The 18,728-nt window shown below is 44.7% G+C and overlaps 2 protein-coding genes and 1 pseudogene across 2 annotated transcripts; 1 reads left to right on the top strand and 2 right to left on the bottom strand.

The window, feature by feature from the left end:
- Nucleotides 1-863: 863 nt before the first annotated feature.
- LOC147642965 (uncharacterized) lies at nucleotides 864-1,718 on the bottom strand (annotated as a pseudogene).
- Nucleotides 1,719-2,377: 659 nt separating this feature from the next.
- Nucleotides 2,378-11,036, bottom strand: LOC147642964 (uncharacterized). The gene is made up of 5 exons (XM_086837541.1): nucleotides 10,952-11,036; nucleotides 4,414-6,032; nucleotides 4,122-4,245; nucleotides 3,557-3,996; nucleotides 2,378-3,490 (listed from the first exon to the last, which is right to left on the bottom strand). The coding sequence occupies exons 1-5, from the start codon at nucleotides 11,034-11,036 to the stop codon at nucleotides 2,378-2,380; spliced, it is 3,381 nt and encodes a 1,126-aa protein (XP_086693667.1).
- Nucleotides 11,037-13,199: 2,163 nt separating this feature from the next.
- On the top strand, nucleotides 13,200-18,274 carry LOC147642963 (uncharacterized). Its single transcript, XM_086837540.1, has 2 exons — nucleotides 13,200-14,138; nucleotides 17,808-18,274. Exons 1-2 carry the CDS (start codon nucleotides 13,910-13,912, stop codon nucleotides 18,272-18,274), a joined length of 696 nt encoding a protein of 231 aa, XP_086693666.1. The 5' UTR covers nucleotides 13,200-13,909.
- The last annotated feature ends 454 nt before the right edge of the window (nucleotides 18,275-18,728 follow it).

Here is an 18,728-nt window from a genome sequence, read left to right as displayed (position 1 = left end):
ATATTCGTTTAAGACTAAAATCTAAGTTTTTTACAATTCTGTATGAAACCTCGGCGGCTCTGAATAAATTTGAGAATTATGCTCTCGTTGCATTAGCAAAGTGCTGTGACTGTTTATGTTTAAGTGTTTGAGTAGAATTTCCCAAATATCAAGTGCTGTGACGGTTAATGTTAACGTTTGACGCCGATCCAAATCCCGGGAGTTGCCATCTAACACTTGTGCTCCACCGAAACAAGAAATACCAGATATTGTAGCGTATCCAACACTCGGACTTGAAGTGTGGTAATGAGCTTACTCGAAAGTGTGTGTTTTATTCTGTTGAGGGGTAGTACAAACTTAGAATTAACCTCAACCTATTTCCCTTTTACATACCGCAGTTTCTACTCCCTTCTCTGCTGGGATCGCCGATCGGAATAACCGTGGCGCCGAACTTAACATAGCTTTCGGCCATAAACAGTGTGGCCAATTACAAACATAGTTCAAATACCGAATACATACTTAACGAAGGTTCGCCTTAGTGGCGCGTAATTCAAACTTGACTGACTATCGATATTCTAGCGGGTTAGCTCATCCGTTCCGCGACATCCCCACCCCCGTGAAGCAGCCGCATTCACCACATCCAAATCAGCTAGCTTCGAAGCGGGACGAATCATCCTGGCTCGATCGTCAGTCCGTACCGCCGCTCGCCTGGGCATTCCATCTACTCCAGTGAACACCTCCTCCACGATTCCTCGTTTCCACTCTCAACGTGGTTTGGCCGGATCGCAGATGAACACTAAGTCTCCTTGGCGCATTGGCTCGACATGTGAGCACCATTTCTTCCTGCGCACAAGAGTAGGCAGGTACTCGTGCACCCATCGCTTTCAGACGCGGTCTCGCATCATCCTGGCCAGTCGTCACTGCTTCTTCGTGGCGCACCTCTCCAACGGCTGTCCATTGTCTCCGGGTACATCCGGCAGATTGGGTACTCTCAGCAAGTCGTTGGGAGTCAGTGGAGCCTCCTGGTCCACAGTGACTGGCAGACGCGTTAGTGGGCGGGAATTTACAATGTTCTCCGCCTCGATCAACAGGTTCTCCAGAACATGTTCCATAGGAGTCAGCTCCCTCATCGTATGTGACAGTACCTTCTTGACGCACTGAACCATCCTTTCCCAGGCGCCACCCTCAGCTGGGTTCGCTGGGCAGTTGAATATCCACTCGATTCCTTTGGACGACAGCTCGCCCTGGATCTTCTCTGGCTCGAAAACCTCGTTGAATCTCCTAGCCTCTCGATTGGCTCCAACGAAGTTTTTCCCATTATCGCTCCTCATCTTGACCACCGGTCCTCGCCGGCTCATGAAGTTCCTTATAGCGATGATACAGGAATCTGTAGATAAATCATGGGCTATCTCCAAATGGATGGCCCTCGTGGTTAAGCAGGTGAACAGTGCCACCCACCTCTTCTCGATGCGACGTCCAATCGTCACGTGCAACGGTCCAAAATAATCCAAGCCCGTGTGCTTGAATGGCCATCCGTTGGCTTCCAGTCGGTCCTCAGGCAAAGGACCCATTATTGGCTGCATCGGCTGTGCCCTCCGCAGCTTGCAGATCTGGCAGTCAGCCACCACCTTCCGTAGCAGCCTCCGTAAGTTCGTTATCCAGAACTTCTTCCATATCTCGCCTATGGTCGCATCGTGGTTCTGATGGCCCATATTCTGGTGGTAGTGGTGTACTACCATCACCGTCAGCGTGTGTCTGTGGGACAGTATAATGGGGCGCCGGGCGCTGTATGGCACACAAGCGGCGGCGTCGATCCTTCCCCTTACACGCATGACTTCATCGTCGTCGAAATACGGGGACAGCCCTCGCAGTTGGCTGCCTTCTTTCGAGATCCTTCCAGCTTTGTTCCTCTCTTCTCCGAAGAACGCTTCACTTTGCGCCTGCCGGATCAATATGCGCTCCGCGTTGGCGCATTCGTCCATACTTCTCACGGTCACGGCATCGTCGGACGAATCTAAGGACCCAAGCCGTGGTTCTTACCAGCCGGTTGTAGTTTGAGAACCTCTGGAAAGATATAAAAAATCCGTTTGCAGTCACTAGCGCAAACTCACATGGCATCTCTTCCTCGTCGGTGGCTCTCGTGCAGCCACTACTACTAGAGGAGCTCTCTGGCCAATTCTCTTCTGGTTCCCGCAGGAACGTCGGCCCGCGTAGCCATCGTGACCTTTGAGTGAGGACCACATGGCGTTGCGGCCTGGTTGCGTCATCTGCCACGTTCTCGGCAGTTGGTACCCATCTCCATTGGGATACTTCCGTCGACTCCAGGATTTCTGCCACCCGGCTTCCAACAAACTGTTTATACCACCGGTGGGTGCTGCTTATCCAGTGCAGCACTGTCTTAGAATCCGTCCAGAGTAAGTATCTGCTTATCTCTACACTGTGTTGCTGTTTCACAGTGTTCATCAGCCGTGTTCCCAGCATGGCTGCCTGTAGTTCCAATCTCGGGACTGACATTGTCCTCATCGGAGCACATTTCGTTTTGGCACATACGAAATGAACCCGCACGTCGTCGTTTGCGTAGGTGGCCCGTCAATACGCCGTCGCAGCAAACGCCGACTGGCTGGAGTCCACGAAGACTTGCAGCTGAAGTGCTCGTACTTGTCCAGTACCAAAGTAGCCAGCTCTCAAATGCCGTGTCTAGCTCGTCTGGCAATGGCTCATCCCATGTGACTCCTTTCCGCCAAATCTCTCGCATAAGTAGCTTGGCGGTTACCATGTAGCAGCTCAAGAACCCAATCGGATCAAACGTGGACATCACCAAGCTGAGGAACTCCCTCTTAGTAGGGACACGTTCCCCCGTCATCACGCTGCTGGGAACCCGATGGTACTTGACGCTGAATCTGAAGTCATCTGTAGCCGGGTGCCAATACATGCCAAATACCTTCTGCTCGGATTCTGTCCACTCGACGTTCTCGTTGGTGCCTAACGGATTTAAGGCTCTGACCAATCTCGCCGAGCTGGAAGAAAACCGACACAAATCAAAACCGGCACTTGCGTGTATCTCTCTTACTCGATTTGAGACGGCTATAGCTTCATCATCATCTGCGAAGCTATCTACGTAATCGTCCACGTAGTGGTACTCATTAATAGCCAGGACCGCCCGGGGATCAGTGTGCACGTGCCTTGAAGCATTTACAGTCTTCACGTGCTGCGCTGAGCATGGCGAACAAGCTGCTCCAAACGTCATCACTGTCATCTCGTAGATCTCCGGGTCTTTGCGGTCATCTCCGTGCCTCCACAAGAATCTCTGGGCGCATCTATCTTGTGGCTGCATCAATACCTGGTGGAACATCTCCTTGATGTCCGCACAGACTCTTACGGCTCTTTCCCTAAAGTGGAAGAGGACAGCCGGGAGTGACTTGTAGTTCCGGGGGCCTTTCAGTAGTGCTGAATTCAGGGATACGCCGTTCACTTTAGCTGCTGCATCGAAAACTAGACGGATCTTCCCAGGCTTGTTTGGGTTTTCGACCCCGAAGTGCGGCAGGTATCACAACTTGTCAGGGCTACCATAAGTGACCTCCTGCTGCTCTAGTCGTCGTGCGTATCCCTTCTTGACGTAGTCATCCATGATCGCATTGTAGGCCTGCGCGAAGTTCGCATCGCGCTTCATTTTCCGTTCGATGTTGACGAGTCGCCGTAGTGGTATGTTGTAACTGTCTGGCAGTCTCGTCTCGTCATCCTTCCATAGCAGCCCAGTCTGGTATCGTTGACCTATCCGTTTAGTCGTCCTCTCCAAGATGCCCACGGCCCGTTCATCGTCGCTGGCTGCGACCGGTGGCGCTGGCTTCACTCCGAAGTTCTCTATTTCGAAATAATCGCTGACCATCTTCTCCAGAGCGTCATCCTGGGTAACGGCTAGTAGGCACGATCTCTCCGTCAATGGACTCGCTTGACGTCTCACTGGTCCATATACTACCCATCCTAATTTTTGGTAGCTGCTGCGCCGAAGCTTCTGGTCTGCAGGGGAATTCCTAGGTGCGCGTGATCCAGTCCAATAAGGTTCCTTAAACCGTGCCGCTTCGGTTTGCCCGCTCCACTGATCTGCAGGCTAACCCTTCTCGTAGGCTCTCTGGCGGACTTACCGCTAAACCACTGCACGTTTAGTTGTCGACTCTCACCCTTTAGGTGTAGGCTTCGGATGAGCTCGTCGTCTATGAGTGTCACAGACGATCCCTCGTCGAGCAGTGCGTACGTGTCCACCTGTTGCTTCTCCCCGTACAGCGTCACGGGCAGAACTCAGAACAGCAGGTGACCTCCATCCGAATCGACACAACTAAGGTTTCGATGCGGCGTCTCCTGGCCGCTTTGATTCTCATTTTCCATGCGCCCAGCGCTTCTCAGGCTTGTTGCTTGGGCCATGGAAATGTTACTCACTGTTGGATCCGCTGACTGCGGCATCCGCTTGCGGTGGCTGATGACCTCTTGTGGCTCCCGTCTGCGGTTGCTCCGTAGCTCCCTCCTGTGGCCACCGTCTGACTGTTGTGACCATCTGGGGCTATCGGCTTCGTCATGCAGCAAGTAGTGATGCTTCCTCTGGCATCCGTAGACGTTGCACTTACGGCTCCTCTTGCAGAACCGTACCATGTGCCCGGTTTCAAGGCACGCGAAACAGATCCGAAGCTTCTTGGCGAACTCCAATCGCGTCCTGTCAGGGGCGTTGTTGAATTCCTTGCAATCCTTGATGGCGTGTTGCCCTTCACACATGAGGCAACCTCTGGGGTGGTCATTATACCCCTTCTGTTCCATGTCTTCCTGATGCTCACCATGCATCGGAAGCTCCAGATTCGTGTTTGCATGTAACAGCCTTCGCTTTGGGGTTTTACTCCTCACGTCCGTAATGGTGCATACTAGCTTAGCGAGCTCGTTTAGCCATTCACTTAGGTGCACTATCGTCGGGTATGGTTCCATAGCGACCGCGTATCTGGCCCAGTCCAACCTCTTACTTCGGGGCAACTTGGCGATCAGCTCCTCCATCAGGGTGTGATTTCCTATATGCTGGTCGCCCCTGTCGGTTGACTGCAGAAATGCTGCAAGATTGCTCACCCTCGTGGCGAACGATACAATCCTGCCTATGTTGTGCTCCTGAATTGGCTGTAGCTCCCGCACGCTCTCCAGTTGACTCCGGATCAATTGCTCCGGACGCCCATATCGAAAGCGAAGCTGTTCCATTACGGCCTGTACGTTGTTGGGATGAATAAGCAGTGACTTGACTGCCGTCCTCGCTTCACCCTTCAATGCCTTCACTAGCCTTTGGTTATTTTCCAATGCTGTACACTGATACGCCGCCGTCGTCTCCAAGAACGCGCACTGGAATATTGGCCATTCCTCTGGCTGACCTTCGAACTCTGGAAGATCAGGCAATCTGCGTGGCGTCCATTCATTGGCCACACCCGCTGTTCCATAGGATCCGGGTGATGGCGTGGGTACAGCGAATCTGCGTTGTGGCTCCCGTGGTGCGTTAACATAACCTCGTTCTGGCTGCACCGTGGCCGTCACGCAACATGGCGGCGAGTACCTTACAGTTGTACAGTCTGTCCGTGTGACTCGTTGCCCTATTGCCGCATTACCACTTAAATATGGCGGCAAACTTCCACTCAATTGTGGCGGCAGATTTGCACTCAATTGTGCCGGCAACTGTTCATCATAAGATGACGTCACTGACGCTAGTGGTCCCGTTGGCAGATTTTCACTCAAGAGCTGCCTTACCGTTGCGCTCAAACATGGCGCCTCTCCTAGCGGTGTATTCGCCGCACCGCTCACTCCGACGCCACTCGACCCGTTCCCAACGGGATTCCTGGCGGGCGCCGCAAGACCTTCATTTGCCCTTGCCTGTTGGAGCTCCTTCTCTAGATTTGCGATTCTTACCATAAGCTTCGCAATCTGTGAATTCGTGGGGTCCACATCCTGACCCAGCGCTTCCGCCTGGGCAGGTCCAGTGGTGCGTTTTACACCGATTCCTTCCTCTGGAGTCCGTGGCCGCTGTGGGCCACCGTCTGCATACGCCAAGCCGGCCGGTGTGTGGTAACCTCAGGTTGATTAAGTCTGGGGCTCCGTCTGGGCGAATGTGTCGTCGGCATATAACGCGTTTAACTCCGTACGTGTTTCCAAATGCCGTTAGAGTTCCGACTCTAATGCGAATTAAGATGCGAACTCAAAGAATGCGAATAAAAGAAATGACGCCGATCCAAATCCCGGGAGTTGCCATCTAACACTTGTGCTCCACCGAAACAAGAAATACCAGATCTTGTAGCGTATCCAACACTCGGACTGGAAGTGTGGTAATGAGCTTACTAGAAAATGTGTGTTTTATTCTGTTGAGGGGTAGTACAAACTTAGAATTAACCTCAACCTATTTCCCTTTTACATACCGCAGTTTCTCCTCCCTTCTCTGCTGGGATCGCCGATCGGAATAACCGTGGCGCCGAACTTAACATAGCTTTCGGCCATAAACAGTGTGGCCAATTCCAAACATATTTCAAATACCGAAGGTTCGCCTTAGTGGCGCGTAATTCAAACTTGACTGACTATCGATATTCTAGCGGGTTAGCTTATCCGTTCCGCCACAACGTTAAAGGCTTGGGTAGAATTTCTTAACTATTGAGTGCTGTGTAATTAAGTAAGGAGGCTGGGGTGTCGGGAGACATACATACATACAAACATATATAAACATATATATAATAAATATTTTCAAATTCCATCACAATGAACCAAAATATTCTATCACATTTAAATATAACTCAAAATGCTTTGGAAAATAAGTTTTCATAGTTAAAACAATTTAAAACCCAGAATATTAGGGGTTTGGAAAAAACTAATCCATTAAATGAACTTGTTAATAATAATAATAATAATAATAATATTAACAACTAAGTTTTTTACCAATACAGTGGGAGACCATCAAAATGAACAATTTGAATTTGACAACGAGAATCAATCATCATCAAATCAAGCAACTGCTCACACAACTCAAACCTCCTCCTATACATCACCGTTGATGAGATCTCCACCACCAGAGCTTGAGGAGAGTTCAAAAAATTTTAATGTTAGTGAACTAGCACGAGAACATATTTTGGATAAAACATATGGACCATACAAAAATGACTCTGGTCAATTAATGTTGGGGAATAATCAAATAAATGTATCAAATAGTTTGAGTTTGGGCATAGGCAAAACTGGCAACCCACCAGCGGATTATATTCTTTAATATTCCATCATCTTCCAAAAAAATATATTACAGATGATCTGGAGCTATATAGCGAAATTTTACAAAAAAGTAATGCCTACCGAAGAAATTTTCTACCAAACGGACACGAAAAAGGAACGAGAGCAATAAAATATTCTCAAATTATCAAACCACTTTTAGCTAATTTACCCGTCACCAAGTCTACACCCAAACGCAATAAAGAAAACTTAACCGGGTCTGGTTCCATGACACTTGAAAGGAATAAACCTAATTATGTATACTGGGACGATCCAAATGAGTTAGTGGAACGACTTCAATTTTTAATAGCTTCGAAAACAGCTGGAAATACAAATCACGCTAACGAAATTACATCGATAATTAAAGAGCTCCGAGAGGACAAAATTATATTCTAATTTAGTATATATTTATGTTGTAATATTCAAATAATGATCAGGCAATAGCCGATCTATTTTCGCAGTTTTTTCAAACAACCTATTCTAGCTCTTCGTATATATACCAGACTTATTCCTACGACATACCCAAATCGAACTTAATTTTCTGTCCTAGCCTAAACGAAAGCTCTCTCCTTTTAGATCTTCATCGTGTCAAGCCAGTTTATTCGCCAGGTCCCGACGGAATTCCTGGCTGTGTGCTCAGGTATTGTGCCGACGCCCTGTGCTATCCCCTTCTGAAATTATTTACCTTGTCCTTGGAAACCTCCCACTTTCCCATTATTTGGAAGGAATCGTTTATTATTCCTCTCCACAAAAAAGGTAGCAAATTGGATGCCAGCAATTATAGAGGAATCTCTAAGTTGTCGGCCATCCCAAAATTATTTGAAAATATTATCACCCCTCATTTACAGCACCTTTGTAGATCGGTTATTTCTCCATGTCAACATGGTTTTATTAAGCGAAGATCAACAACAACAAATCTTTTGGAGCTCTCTTCCTATATTATAAAGGGCTTCCATAATAATTGTCAGACAGATGTAATCTATACTGATTTCAGTAAAGCATTTGACTCTGTTAATCATTCTCTCCTCGTTGGAAAACTCGATTCAATGGGTTTTCCAAGTGATCTTCTTAATTGGATCTCTAGTTATTTGAATGGCAGGACGCAAAAGGTCCTCTTTAAGAATAATTTATCAAATGTTCTAAGGGTTACATCTGGTGTCCCGCAAGGAAGCCATTTGGGACCCTTATTGTTTACATTGTTCATAAATGACCTGCCCAAAGTCTTGACTAACTCCAGAGTACTTATGTACGCGGATGACGTCAAGCTTTGCGTGCAATACAATGACGTTGCCTGCCAGTCGGATTTACAAACAGATCTTAATAATTTTCAAACTTGGTGCCGTGTAAACTTATTAAACTCAAATGGCTCGAAATGCAAGCTAAAGACATTTTCTCGTGTCGCTCCTAAGCTTGCTACTTACACGCTGAACGGCTGCTCTTTGGAAAGAATTAATACAGTTGACGATTTGGGCGTCCGCTTGGACCCAAAACTTGACTTTATTGATCATATTTCGTCTATGGTGAATAGAGCCAGGGGTGTGCTTGGATTTATTAAACGGTGGTCGAAGGAATTCAATGACCCCTATGTTACTAATTCCTTATATACTTCCTTAGTTCGTCCTATCCTAGAATATGGATGCTGCGTTTGGAGCCCTCAGTACGGCGTCCATAGTAAACGCATTGAGTCGGTTCAAAAGAACTTTTTACTTTTCGCTCTACGCGGTTTAAATTGGGATGCAAACCAAAGATTACCTTCCTACTCTAGTAGACTCCTATTAATAAACTTGCCGTCCTTAGCCAATCGTAGAACGATGCTACGGATAACCTTTATTTTTAACCTTATCCATGGTGATGTGGAAAGTGCTGACTTATTGAGTCAGCTTAATTTCCATGTACCATGTAGAGCCACTAGATCCTATATCCCATTAGTGTTGCGCCACTGTAGGACCTCCTTTAAACTGCATGAACCTTTAGAGTGTTATGTGCAAATTATAATGATTTGTACACACTAATCTCTAACGTAGATTCCCTTCCCAAATTAAAATCTTCAATACTAACACACTTAGTAAGCATGCAAGCTAACAATCTGGCAGCACGCCGGTAGTCAATTTTCCTCGTATTCTGTCCTATATTTTCCATCGCGCCTACTAACACCTAACCCAAACAGGCACGTGCCTGGTGTCATACGGGCCACTTGTATGTACTCACCTTAGTGCATCAACGTCCATATAAGATTATACTCATCATGACCGTTGACAAGTTTGGACGTTATATCCAGGAAAAGCAGAACACTAATAATTTAAAACGATATGAGAAAACTGAGACGGAACTCTATCTAGATACTGATGGAAACTTGCATAAATAAATGGTGGCTATAAAAAATGGTGGCTTCCCAAAAGAAAACGCAGACATCGTCATGAAAGAATATGTTGATAAAGCTATTCATGAATTGAGAGTATCCTTAACTTTATTGATTACAAAATTTCAAGAAGAAATTGGTCTAAGTTTTGATGGTGTTGCGGAATCGATACTGATACAGAGGGTAATTTTAATATTCAACGTGAACAAAATGTCGGGATTCTCAAAGAATCCATAGATATAGCCAACAAAGAATATGTCGACAAGTCTATAAAGAGGCTGAGGGATTCTATTATTTCACATCAACAAGATTTAATTGTTAGTATTCCTGATGAGAAAACTGCAGATATTAAAAATCGAATAGAGAGACTTGAGCTTGTTGTCTCATCTATTATTATTATCTTCAAACAGATGACGAAAAAAAGTTTTTTTTACGAACAACTTAAGCCTTTGATGAATCGACAATCAAATAAATAATAATATCATCAAATAATAAATAATAATAAATAACATAAAGCTTCCCTTACGGCTTCAAATAAAGCCATATATTCCGCTTCAGTCGAAGAAGCAGCCACTGAATTTTGCTTCTTCGCATTCCAGCAGATCACATTAGAGTCAAACATTTTAAATATAAAACCTGTTGTACTCTTTCTATCAGATTCACTTCCTGCCCAGTCAGAGTCAACATACCCAATAATTGTATCGTTAAAATTTTCATTTTGGATAAAAGTTAATTTTTTATCAACAGTACCCTTTAAATATCTCAAAACCCTTTTTAGACTTTGCCATAATTCTGAATTATTTTTGTTTGTATATCTACTAAGTATACTTATAGCTGTACTTAGATCAGGGCGTGTGCATAACATTAGATACATCAAACATCTAATCAGATTTCGGCATGGCGCGTTACATTCTTGATCCGAGCCTAAGGCCTCATAATTTAACTTAGTTGGAAGTGGTGTACTGACTGCATGACATTCTTCCATATTAAACCTTTTTAAAATATTATTAATGTATGCTGATTGACTAAGATATAAATAACCACCTTGTCTTTATATTTTTATTCCAATGAAGTGTCTTATTTCATATAAATCTGTCATCCTGAATTTAGTCATTAGAAATGTTTTAAGATTATTCATTGTGTCAATGCTCTTTGTTGCAATTAAAAGATCATCAATATATTAAAGCACATAGATATTTTTTCAGATATCCCCATGGTCTAGTAATTAGATACATCTATCCACTGCCGAATTAATAAAACCCATGCTCTTTAATACACTTTCAAATGTCTCGAACCAACATCGTGCCGCTTGTTTCAACCCATAAATAGACTTATTCAATTTACAGACTTTACCTTCCTCATATGGTAAGCCCTCTGGAATCTTCATAAAGATTTCCTCTTTCAAAATACCATTTAGGAATGCCGTTTTAACATCCATATGGTGAACTTTTAAATTGAATTGGTTTGCTGTGGATAAAACGAAACGAAAGCTGGATATTCTTGCAACTGGAGCGAAAGTCTCATCATAATCTAAAAGATATTCTTGAGTGAATCCCCGAGCTACTATTTTTATCTAGAGGGTGATCAACTAAAGTCCAAGTTTTATTATAAGAATGCGAATCTAATTCTTCTTTTACTGCTTCTTCCCATCTAGTTATGTCTGTTCTATTTTTAATATCATTGTAGTTACTTGGGATATCATCACAAAAAGCGTGAGCATTCATTAAGCAATTGTCTAAGAACCGATATGACCTTTTTGGCCTATTCTTTAATCTTTCACTTCTTCTGACTTCACTTTCATCTATTTCTAATTGCTTACTAGGCAATTCTTCACCAATGATTACAATTGGATCGGCATTTTCACAAGTCGTTGATTCACTAGGCTGTTTATCTGATTCAAAATGATCAGATTTTCCATCCGTACTCTCATTCGGGATAATCGACTCCTCTGCTCCTGAATTCATTTCAGTCGACAGTTGTAAATTATTCATACTATCATTCTGAATACTTTCTACCAGTTCCATACTCTCATTCTGAAACTTTGAGTCATTCACCACAGTCCTACAGTTTTCCATATTTATTTCATCAACAACTACATCTCTAACTACCAAAAACTTATCTGAATGTATGTCCAACAACTTATAGCCATTATATTCATAGCCAACCAGTATACATTTGAATGACTTGTCGTCAAATTTTCGTTTCCGCATTTTATCATGCACATATACGGTTGAGCCAAATATCTTTAAATATTTCAATTTTGGCTTTCTGTTGTGCCACATTTCAAATGGAGTTTTCTTATCCTGAGACGATCTACTTGGAGTTCTATTAATTAAATAAGTTGCCGTTAAAACAGCTTCGCCCCAAAAACGTTTATTTAATTTAGAGCCACTAATCATTGCTCTAGCCCTTTCAGTTATGGATCTGATCATACGTTCTGATACTCCATTTAATTGCAGTGTATGTGGAACCGTCAAATGGTAACTTATGCCTCTTTCACTACAATAATCCTTCATCTCATTTGACAAATATTCTCTGCCATTGTCTATGTATAGATTCACAACCTTTAAATTGAAATGAGCTTCACTCTTAGCGATGAAATCTTTGAAGAAATTAAATACCTCAGATTTATAGGTCACCAATAAGTAACACAGTAATGTGTATATTGATCGACGAAAATTACATAATAGTTTCTTCCATCAATACTAGAAGGGGTTATCGGACCATAAACATCTGAATGAATTATAAATAAAGGCCTCCTAATATATTCTTTATTCTTAGTTTTCTCTAGAGGAAGTCTAGCTTGCTTACCATTTATACAAGCTTCGCATAATTCATTATTAAATGTAATATCTTTTACAAGTTCTACATCTTTGTTCGGAGCAGACCGCTAGGGTGTATGGCTGCACCTGCTGCGCTCTTTACTTCTCTTTGTTTATCTATTTCTCTCTCTCTTCTTCTTCTGTCGCCTTATCTATGCTTAGCTACATTTTAAGATTATGTATATATATTGAAGCTAATATTCGATCGGTAGTTGCAGCTCCGACCAGAGAAGTGAACGAAAATATACACAGCATTTAATTAACCTATTCGTGCGTTGTAATTTTTGCTTAAGGGTGGCAAATTCGTTGTCTTCCCCATAAACATTTTGGTGACCCCGACGTGATTCTTTGGTTCGGAGCCTGCAACCCGGTGTTCGTTGTTTAATATCGTTTAAACAAATCGCTTTGCTTCGCTGTCGCTTACACGCATTCGGTCATAAGCACAAAAGCAAACTCACATACACACATACCTTGTACATAACAAGCTGAGTGCATATAGCCGGCCGCTGATTTTCGGTTTAATCGCGCTGTTTAACAAAAGCTGTGTTGTGCGCCTATTGAACATATATATACTTATACATATATAGCATAGACGTGCGTGTGCCAAAACTCCGCTGTTTCGAGGCAGACAATTGCAACAACAATATTGTCGAGGTTCCGTTGCATCTCGGTGACGCTGATTAACCTAAATTTGCGCGGTGAAAACTAAACGGGTTCCTATATACCGAAGCGGTCAGACATTTTCCCTTAATTAAATCTTTTCGCGTGAGAAAATAAAGATGGCTAATACGGAAAATTCGGTTCAGCATCAAAATGAGCCGCCAAGTGACGTGGACTTCTACCGAGCCAAGGCCCAATCCCTTTTGCGGCAATTGAGCTCGATTAATTATTTCATAAATCCGGAGACTGTAGATCAGTTTGATGAAGCTGATTTACTGGCGCGACTGGAGTGGATAAATTCATTAAATTTGGCCTTTGATTCCGCACAGACTTCGCTGGAAAAATTGGACTTTACGGAGATAGCAAGCGACCATCGGATTGAGTTCTCCACGGCGTTCATGGATGTGAAGGCGAAGATAAATCGAGGTTTAGCGGCGCAAATTCAACTTCCATAGACAATTTTAATCATCCGGATCTTTCTTTCCGATCTAGGAAGCTTCGGTTGCCAATTTTGGAGATAGCTCGGTTCCATGGATCCTACTCTGATTGGCCGGATTTTATTGCAACGTTCAGCACGGTCATCGGAAACGACGAAGAGCTAAGTGATATTGAAAAATTACAATATTTAAGGTCAAGTTTAGGCGGCGTGGCTCTAAAGACCATACGTTCGCTTGAGCCCTCGAATGCCAATTACAAAAAGGCTTTAAACTTACTCAAAAATCGATTTGATAATAAGGTTCTACATTTTCAGGCACACGTGCAGGCAATATTTGGTTTAAAAGGTGTCGAGAAGGGATCAGCCAAGGGTCTTCGGGAGTTAAGCGATTGTATGAATTCTCATCTGCGAGCAATCCGTACCCTGGCCACTACGCAACAAATCTTGGACGGATTGCTGATCCACATAGTCGCACGGAAGCTCGATCAAAAGACGCGGGAAAAATGGGAAGAGGATTTGTCCATCAGCGACCTATCTACGTGGGAGTCTATGGAGTCGTTCTTGCAAAGGAGGTGTAGGATGATGGAAAATTTGGATCAAGCCTTGGTAAGGCAAACACCAGGCCAGCAGGTGGGAAAAAACCTGCACAGATATAGCTCAAACGCGTTAATTGCTTCAGATAACTCAAATCCCCCTCTATGTATATTTTCTGAAGCAAGGGATCATTATTTGGCAAAATGCTCGCGATTTTTAAATTTGAGTCAAAATCTTCGATACAAAGAAGCAAAGAAGTTGCACTTGTGTCTCAATTGTTTGCGTAAGGGACATAGCTTGCAGCAATGCAAGTCAACGCACTGCAGATATTGTCCTATGAAGCACCATTCATTATTGCATATCAATCAGGACCCATCCGTACCATCCACCTCAGTCTCATCAATATCATCCAGACCACTTCCCAACTCTCAGCCATCAACATCATCTTCATCAGCATTATTATCATGTTCACATTCATCGAACCCTCCACCAAGCCCCACAGATATGTTGCCTGTTGATTACGTGTTGCTTCCAACCGCGATCATCTATGTGAGGAATAAGGCTGGAGAATTTATGCCATGCCGAGCCATCCTTGACTCGGCATCTCAGATAAATTTCATAACTTCTCGCCTAGCGAAGCAGCTCAATTTAAATCATCGAAAGTCGCATACTCTAGTCTCTGGTATTGGGGAATCCTCTCTAAATTCCGATAAGGCAGTCGACATTGTAGCGCAATCCCGGGATGAAAGCTATCGTACCTCATTCTCCGCGGTTGTAACTAGCAGTATCACGGATTATCAGCCTCATTTTAACATAAATGCCACATCGTGGAAAATTCCGCAAAATATTTCGCTTGCTGATCCTTATTTTAATCGGTCAGAGCGGATTGATCTTCTAATTGGTGCTGGACTTTTTTTCGAAATAATTGCTACGGGGCAAATTCACTTGGATAGCGCGTTGCCAACACTCCAGAACACCAAACTTGGTTGGATCGTGTCTGGAGGGCTGCCGAGTGCGTCAACTCATAAGTCTGTATTAGCTGCCATCGTCAGGGATCCTATTAATCAATCGGATGAGGACACACTTGCTGCCGTAGTAAAGCGATTTTGGGAAATCGAGGACTTCAGCTCGTCAGAACCAGTATTGTTGCCTGAGGACTTGCAATGCGAGCAGCTTTTCAAGGACAGTTGCGTTAGGCTTGAAAATGGGCAGTACTCTGTTCGTCTCTTGTCCACATCAGGATTCGAATCTTTAGGTGATTCCTATTGCCTGGCTCGTCGTCGCTTTAAAAGTTTGGAAGCCAAATTGGATAGGAACATTGCGTTGAAGACTCAGTACTCCGCATTTTTACGGGAATATATGGAGCTAGGACACATGTCTCGTATAACAAGGGTAGCATCGGTACCACAATTCTTTCTTCCTCACCATTGCGTACATAAGCAAGAAAGCACGAGCACCAAGCTGCGTGTCGTGTTTGATGGATCTGCTAAATCGACTTCTGGTAGGTCCCTTGACTTACTTCTTGCCGGTCCAACAATTCAAGGAAAAATCTTCAACATCCTGCTTCGCTTTCGTTTTTTCAAAGTTGCCCTTTGTGGAGATATCTGTAAGATGTACCGCTGCGTCCGAGTTTCGCATCCTGATGATTTTTTGCAGTGCATCGTTTGGCGAGAGAACTCCACGGACGAGCTGAGTGTTTTTAAGTTAAACACAGTGACTTATGGAACTAAGCCAGCTGCCTTCTTGGCTATAAGAGCCATGCATCAGCTCTCTTATGATGAGGAGGAATCATTCCCAGTTGGAGCCAAAATTGTTCGTAGAGATTTCTATGTGGATGATTTAATTTCTGGTGGTGGTTCAGTCGAAGAGGTGAGAGAAATTCGTCGCCAGGTAAAGGAGCTACTTTCGAGAGGAAACTTTCCAATCCGCAAATGGTGTTCGAATGATGCAGGAGCGCTCGAAGGGGAGTCTGACTGCGACAGGGAGCAGTTAATAAAATTTCACGATGGATCGGACATCGCCAAGGCCTTAGGTTTGGCCTGGGATCCGGTGTCTGATCAGCTCCTATTTAATTTCTCTCAGATACCGGCAACTCATCGACCCACCAAACGAATTGCATTGTCAACAATTGCAAAATTCTATGATCCGCTTGCACTAATCGCACCAATCATCACAAAATCTAAAATCTTTCTACAATCCTTATGGAGTGCTAACGTGGATTGGGATGACGTTTTGCCAGAGCCCTTTCTTTCGTTATGGGGGGAGTTGACCTCTCAGTTGGTAGTCATCCAGAACATAAAATTTCCACGATTCGCAATGCAACCACAGGCGTAAACGTCAAGGAAAGTATAGATTTCGACTGCGCATTTCATTGCTGGTCTGACTCGTCTATTGTGTTGGTATGGATTCGCCAGCCCCCGAGGGAGTTCAACGTATTTGTTTCAAACCGAATCGCGAAAATACAGGAGATGACGAAAGACATGACATCACGTTCCGAAAATTTTAAACCCGGCAGATGTCGTGTCGAGAGGATGTACCCCAAGAGAATTGCTGGATCATTCCCTTTGGGCTAACGGACCTTCGTTCCTGCTGCAAAGCTTATCGAATTGGCCCTCTCTGCTGGAGCCAGTGAAGGATCTTCCAGAGCGTCGTTCGGCAGCTTTAGTTGGAGCCGTTTGCATGGACGTTTCATCGAGCTGCAAATTTATCAACACCTTTGATAAGTTGCAGCGCGTATTTGCGTATATTTATTGTTTCATTGCCAATTGCAAAGGCAAAGCTGTTCCATTAAAAGGCTTTCTTTCGGTTGAGGAGATCAACCTTGGTACTGTTCTGCTTCTGAGGAGCATCCAGCAGGTTCACTTTGCCAAGGAATATAGGGTTCTCAGCCAGGACAAGCCGTGTCCTCAGGAGAGCAAACTGATCTCTTTGAGGCCAATCCTTGGACTCGATGGATTACTGCGCGTTGGTGGAAGGCTGCAAAATTCAAAGTTGGACTACGATATGAGGCATCCGATATTGTTACCCAAGGATCACGCAGTCACAAAGGCGATCGTCACTTATTTTCATAGAAAATATTTACATGCAGGACCACAAGCATTACTTGCCACATTGCGGCAAAGTTATTGGCCAATTGGAGGCCGCTATTTAGTAGCTAGCGTCGTCAACAAATGTATCCGATGTTTTCGAATGAAGCCAGTAACTTGGGAGCACGTTATGGGTAGCCTGCCAGCAGATAGAGTGCGGCCTAATCCTGTTTTTCATGCCACAGGAGTGGACTATTGTGGGCCCTTCTATTACAAAGCGGAAAGCAGGAATAAAGCACCTCACAAGTGTTATATCGCCGTGTTTGTCTGTTTCTCCACGAAGGCGGCACATTTGGAAGTCGTCCAGGACCTCCCAACTGATTCCTTCATCGCAGCCCTCAGAAGGTTTATTAGCCTTAGGGGCAGTCCGCTTATCATTTGGAGCGACAATGCTACAAACTTCGTCGGCGCGAAGAGCAAGCTTGCCGTGTTTTTGAGCGAGCAACACACGGCATCGATATCATCTGCTTGTTTGGCTGATGGGATCGACTGGAAATTCATCCCTCCGCGTGCCCCTCACTTCGGAGGTTTATGGGAGGCGGCGGTCAAGTCGGCGAAATATCATTTTTACAGGGTCGTCGGACGTTCCATCTTGAATCTTGATGAATTGCGAACCCTATCGTATGAGATTTCCGCCATTCTCAATTCTCGACCACTCTGTGCACTTACAGAATGCGCGGATGACCTAGAGGTGCTAACGCCAGCTCACTTACTAAGGGGTTCCAGCTACGGCCGATTTCCTGAACCTGACGTGACTCATCTTCGAGAAGACCACCTCAGCAGATGGCAACGGGTGACCCAGATGCAACAGCACTTTTGGAAGAGGTGGAGCAGCGAGTACCTGTCACTACTTCAAGAAAGGAGCAAGTGGCGCTGCGATACGTCCAACATCAAGGTTGGAAACATAGTTTTGCTGAAGGAGGACAACATCCTGTCCATGAAATGGCAGCTTGGGCGCATTGAGGAAATCATTCCTGGCAAGGACGCCGTCATCCGAGTAGCCATGGTCCGTACTGCTTCGGGTCTGATCAAGAGGGCAGTCGCCAAGCTAGCCATTCTGCCCCACGATTCCGACGAAGTTGGAACAGTACCTCTTCCAACGGGGGGAGTATGTTCGGAGCAGACCGCTAGCGCCTAATTGTGCGCGCATGGGTGTATGGCTGCACCTGCTGCGCTCTTTACTTCTCTTTGTTTATCTATTTCTCTCTCTCTTCTTCTTCTGTCGCCTTATCTATGCTAAGCTACATTTTAAGAATATGTATATATGTATATTGAAGCTAATATTCGATCGATCCTTTCTTGAAGTAGTGACAGGTACTCGCTGCTCCACCTCTTCCAAAAGTGCTGTTGCATCTGGGTCACCCGTTGCCATCTGCTGAGGTGGTCTTCTCGAAGATGAGTCACGTCAGGTTCAGGAAATCGGCCGTAGCTGGAACCCCTTAGTAAGTGAGCTGGCGTTAGCACCTCCAGGTCATCCGCGCATTCTGTAAGTGCACAGAGTGGTCGAGAATTGAGAATGGCGGAAATCTCATACGATAGGGTTCGCAATTCATCAAGATTCAAGATGGAACGTCCGACGACCCTGTAAAAAT

Source organism: Drosophila serrata, unplaced genomic scaffold (genome assembly GCF_035046125.1).
Source record: "Drosophila serrata isolate PLE 108 unplaced genomic scaffold, ASM3504612v1 contig_318, whole genome shotgun sequence".
In the NCBI taxonomy this organism is placed as follows: Eukaryota; Metazoa; Arthropoda; class Insecta; order Diptera; family Drosophilidae; genus Drosophila; species Drosophila serrata.
Note: the sequence above shows the minus strand (reverse complement) of the source record. Positions and strands in the feature narration are given on the sequence as shown.